The sequence below is a fragment of the Priapulus caudatus genome, unplaced genomic scaffold (assembly GCF_000485595.1).
Source record: "Priapulus caudatus unplaced genomic scaffold, Priapulus_caudatus-5.0.1 Scaffold818, whole genome shotgun sequence".
NCBI lineage: Eukaryota > Metazoa > Priapulida > Priapulimorpha > Priapulimorphida > Priapulidae > Priapulus > Priapulus caudatus.
In genome coordinates this window covers 13,318-18,003 of record NW_014577879.1, presented here as the reverse complement: position 1 = coordinate 18,003, position 4,686 = coordinate 13,318, and the positions used below count along the sequence as shown (strand labels likewise).

The 4,686-nt window shown below is 44.3% G+C and overlaps 1 protein-coding gene across 1 annotated transcript in view; it reads right to left on the bottom strand.

The window, feature by feature from the left end:
• Positions 1-639: 639 nt before the first annotated feature.
• The window catches only part of LOC106813741 (phosphatidylserine synthase 2-like), a 16,970-nt gene continuing 12,923 nt past the window's right edge, over positions 640-4,686 (bottom strand). Inside the window, exon 10 of the mRNA XM_014817958.1 lies at positions 640-2,060. Within this exon, the coding sequence (XP_014673444.1) occupies positions 1,661-2,060 (400 nt within the window). The 3' untranslated portion in view covers positions 640-1,660. The remainder of the gene's footprint in view (positions 2,061-4,686) is intronic.

Genomic DNA, 4,686 nt, shown 5'->3' with positions numbered 1-4,686 from the left:
CCTTTAAAATGGAAGTTTGATTCTAGAAGAAAATAGGGCTGTAGGCCCTACGTTTAAATTCTGCTTAGCTATGCAAAAGATGTGCTTGTGTTGATACATGATCGCCACCGAAATATGCAACGGTATCCGCAAATTGTATTTCGTCTAGATAGAAAATGCCTTTTTTTGAGTTTTTTTCGCTGAAATTCGGCACTAGTGCAATAATTTTTATTATGCACGCAAGTTAGATGCGTCGTGGACGTCTAGAAAGCATTAGAAGTAAAATTGGTCTTGTCGTGTAGTTGTGACCAAAGATCCTAGAGTGCCGGAGGGCCTCCGGCACTCTAGGATCTTTGGTTGTGACATTCCGTCAGGTGGCGACCGGTTGGTTGACCCAATGGTGACCGGTTGGTCATTTTTGTATTTGAAATGTAATCCGACTACGTTGTAGAAATTCGCGTCATAGAGCTGCCAAGTTTCTAGCAGAGCATAGAGCATGAATCTGTAGTTATTTAACATGAATAAAATGTATGTTGTGTATGCGGCGAAACAGTGCGAGTATTTTTAATTAATTTCTGTTCGATGCTTATTCAGGCCTGCTGCCTATGGACGCCTTTTACTGTTGTACAACACCCTTAAACCATGACACTAACAGTATACGATTATTGTCCAACATAATATTATTATGAGTTGTCATGGATTTATTTCACTTCATTCTGATTTTACCCATCAGTAGATAATTTTCTACACAAAAAATATAAAGCGCATCACGAAATCACACAAAATATATATAATTCACAAGTTGGCTGGATATAAGTACGATTAGCACGGAACCTCAATCATATATATAGTGTCAATGTATAGCGATATTTATTAGCGGTCATATTTATTAGATATCTTTTTGTGTCTCAACAACCAATAAATCTCTGTCGAAACATGATAGGATATCTTATCGCAGCTACACAATACAACAAACTCTTGACCTCTAATATAATTTTCTAATTGGTGGAATGCGTGTGTGGTTACAATTTCATAATGCAATTTGCACGGAAAGTGAATAGCAAACGGTATATTTACCCCGATTATTATGTCCATGCAGACACGTGCAGACATTCTAGTCCTCCTATACACTGCTTTGTATGAAGGCAGATTAATAAAGAAATCACGACCATACTATAGCATGAACCTCTATCCACATGCCAAATAAATACTAGCTACAAAATGTAATCACAACCATACACTTGAAAATATGCAAACAGGAAAACAACGTTTATTCGTTAAAAAAAAAAAAACTATATAAGTGTACTTGTGAATAACAGCCCAACCAACAAATACGTACGAAATATTAAACAACATGGATAAATAAAATTCAACTTCGTATACGTGAACGTGGCGGGCAAGGACAATAGCAAAATATCAGGCTAACATGATATAAAGGCAACGTGATTGCAAGTCTCTAAAAAAATAACAGTGGCACAGATCACGTCAAGAGTACGTAAACGTACATGGAAGATGCAAAGTGTCGGAAAGATCGTACTGCCCACGCAGAACCTAACTGCTCCTGGCTGGAGCATTCCTAGAAGCAGGATGGCCACACATATACACGCCACCCACAACACTCTGATTATGGCAGGATGCTGGCACATCTTCCTTCGAAAGGTCCCACCCCGCACGCAGGCTTTCAAGACAACTTCTTCACGCGGACTGAGCAAGTGGCGCCATCTGCCGCTCCGTCCGAACACGCCCCGTCGCCCATCGACTCGCCGAACGCACTCCGATGCTCGTTGCCGCCGGCGCACGCTCTCTTGTCGCGCGTCGTCGTCGTCGTCGTCGCGTCGCGGCCCTTGGCGATGAAGAAGCGCCAGACGGTGTAGATGACAAGCAGTAGGAGCGCCCACGTCCAGAACAGCTGCATGTGCCGTGGCAGCGGCTTCGTAACCGTCGCCGAGCCGAACTTGACGACGATGAGCAGTTCGGTGATAAGCATGGCTGCCAGGAGCCATGCCTGCCTGCCGAGCTTCCTGCACTGCCTGCAAGAAGGCGCAACAAACACGGATGGAGGAATGAAAGTGTCAATGACACTGTAGCTCACCACAAAAAAAGGACACAAATGAGTGAGTAAGAAGAAGTCAGTTTTAATTGAGCAACCATCGACGTATATTATAGAAACGATTGCCATCTGTATATCGCAATAATAATTTATAAACCAAAATGAATCACAATTTGTGACCGTAGATGGCGCTATACCCGCTTTGTAGCGATGGCGTTTGAAATAAATAGGTTATGCTGCGTTCCGACATGTTTTGTAAATCTTTACTCTAATATAGACGTTTTATCGGCAGGGTGGAGAGGAAATACCAATTTTGCATTAAAGATATTGTCAATGAAATCTTGTAAAAAGAACCAGACGAGTGTGACACCACAGACTGTTTGTGTCTATATAATATGCTATATAATTGCCAAACCCTACCTAATTTGCATAATTTTTTTTTAAATATCAAACCCCTAGCCCTTATTCATTCACATATCAAAAATAAGCAAAATCCGTTGAACCTGAACTGACTAATGGCAATTCCCATTTTTGCCAAAAAATTGCCGTGGCTCGAAAGTACGTCGACTGGCGTGCTCCAAAATAGGACGTTTAATATGGGAGCATAGCAGTAACAACTATACCCAATTTCAAACATGTAGGCCAAACGGTTGCTGAGTTATCGTTGACTGAAGCGAAATGTTGACGGACGGACGGACGGATGTACGACGACCAATGGCAATAGCTCAGCTTGACGATGTCAAGGTGAGCTAAAAATGAACAGCGTCGCGCTGACCGTCTCAGCATTCGCCGGGTGTTCCGAGGCGACGCGTCTCAGACGGCGGAAATCGAGCTATGAACAGTTTCCGAAAAGCAACCCTTAATTACAGCTGCGAACTTCCGCAAAACCTATCAATCAGTGTGTTAGCCAGACACCCGTCTAAAAAAGGACGGCCTATTCTTGGATGAGACGGATGAAATTTGATAAAGACGGCATGAGGGCGGCCCCAAGCTGCGTACTTCTGTAATACGGCGTTTCAACGTAAGCATAGAGACATAGAGCGTTTGAATACATTAGTGATGCAGATTTACGGGGACAATCGGAGTTGGACACAGAGTGCATTGGTTACATCGTTAAAAGCTCGTTGGCCGTACAAGGGACGGCCACCTAAGTCGTGAATCACATTAACTTCAGTGAAAATGCCGCGGTTTGTAAAACGACAGGGTATGTTATACATTGTTTTTACTGTGTTATTTATCTGTGTTTAGAATAAACTGTAGTTGTCACCGCTTATATCAGTGTGTTAGCCAGACACCCGTCTACCCGTCTTTTGGACGGCCTATTCTTGAATGAGATAAAGACGGCATGAGGGCGGCCCAATTTTACCCCTGCGTGAAATATAAATCGTCGGTTTTTCCTCGAGGCTCGTCGGTGAAGCATCAGTATGTAGAGTAGATGCATTAATGACACCTTGTATAACTGACAACAGTGCTTATAAAAATATAAAATCATATCAGATTCCTGTCTTTTTGGCATTTCAGACTACATTTCCACCATTTTACTGTAAGGTTTTAACAAATTTCCACACCGTAGGAGGGGGAAAACCCCTCCCACACCCTCCCACCTATGGCGCTTCGCGCCCGCAGCATCCTCGCTTCGCTCAGATGGTGAGACTCCCTGATTTTTTCCCCTGGCTAACACCCTGGCAGCAATGCAATGCAACGTTTTATACACGTATTTAACGATTGAACAATTACGTTCATCGTAATTCCAAAACGCATTACAGCTCGACGGCGTTCTATCGCTGTGAAAATCGGCGTTGCCCATAGCAGGCTGGCTTTCAAGCACAGTGAACGTCACACAAAACATTTCAACCACGTCGTCGCAGAAACACAGACTAGCGTACTTACACCGGCACGCCGTTTCGCGCCCGAGAACGAGAACGCACCGGAGCGAGCAGACGACAAAGCCGGTGCGTCCGCCGCCGACGCGAGGTCATCGTGAACGTTCGGACTTTCACTTACGGATCGCCGCAAATCTTAGGACTTTCACTTACGGAACGTCGCGAACGTTCGGACTTTCACTTACGGATCGCCGCGAACGTTCGAACTTTCACTTACGGAACGTCGCGAACGTTCGGACTTTCACTTACGAATCGCCGCGAACGTTCGGACTTTCACTTACGGAACGTCGCGAACGTTCGGACTTTCACTTCGTATGTGCTTGGGTTCTAGTCAACTAGTGTTAACTGTTTGTTTTGCACTGTTTACTTACTGTGTGTATAATACATGTATGTTAATAAAGGATAACTTGTATAGTAGCCGATGATATCTCTGATTCTCATCACTTTTCCAAGTTTGACATTTATTTCGTTTTTTTTTTTTTTTATGAAATTGATTATGGATTTTGATAACCAAGCGCTTGGTTCTTAGCCACGTGTTCAACGATTGATCGAGTATAATCGATGATCGTGACATCCCTAGTCAGCAGCGCATTGCCTACAGCCGAGACGCCGTGAGGTGCGCACGGCAGCAGGCGGCCGACGTTTGTCCTGCGGCGACTGCGATCGTGGCTTCGACTAACGAACGAGATGGCTCGTTGTTGTGCAAGGGGCAAGCTGACCGCGTGTGCTGCAGCAGTTCAGTCCGTACAGCTGGATGGAGTTTGATTGGCGGCC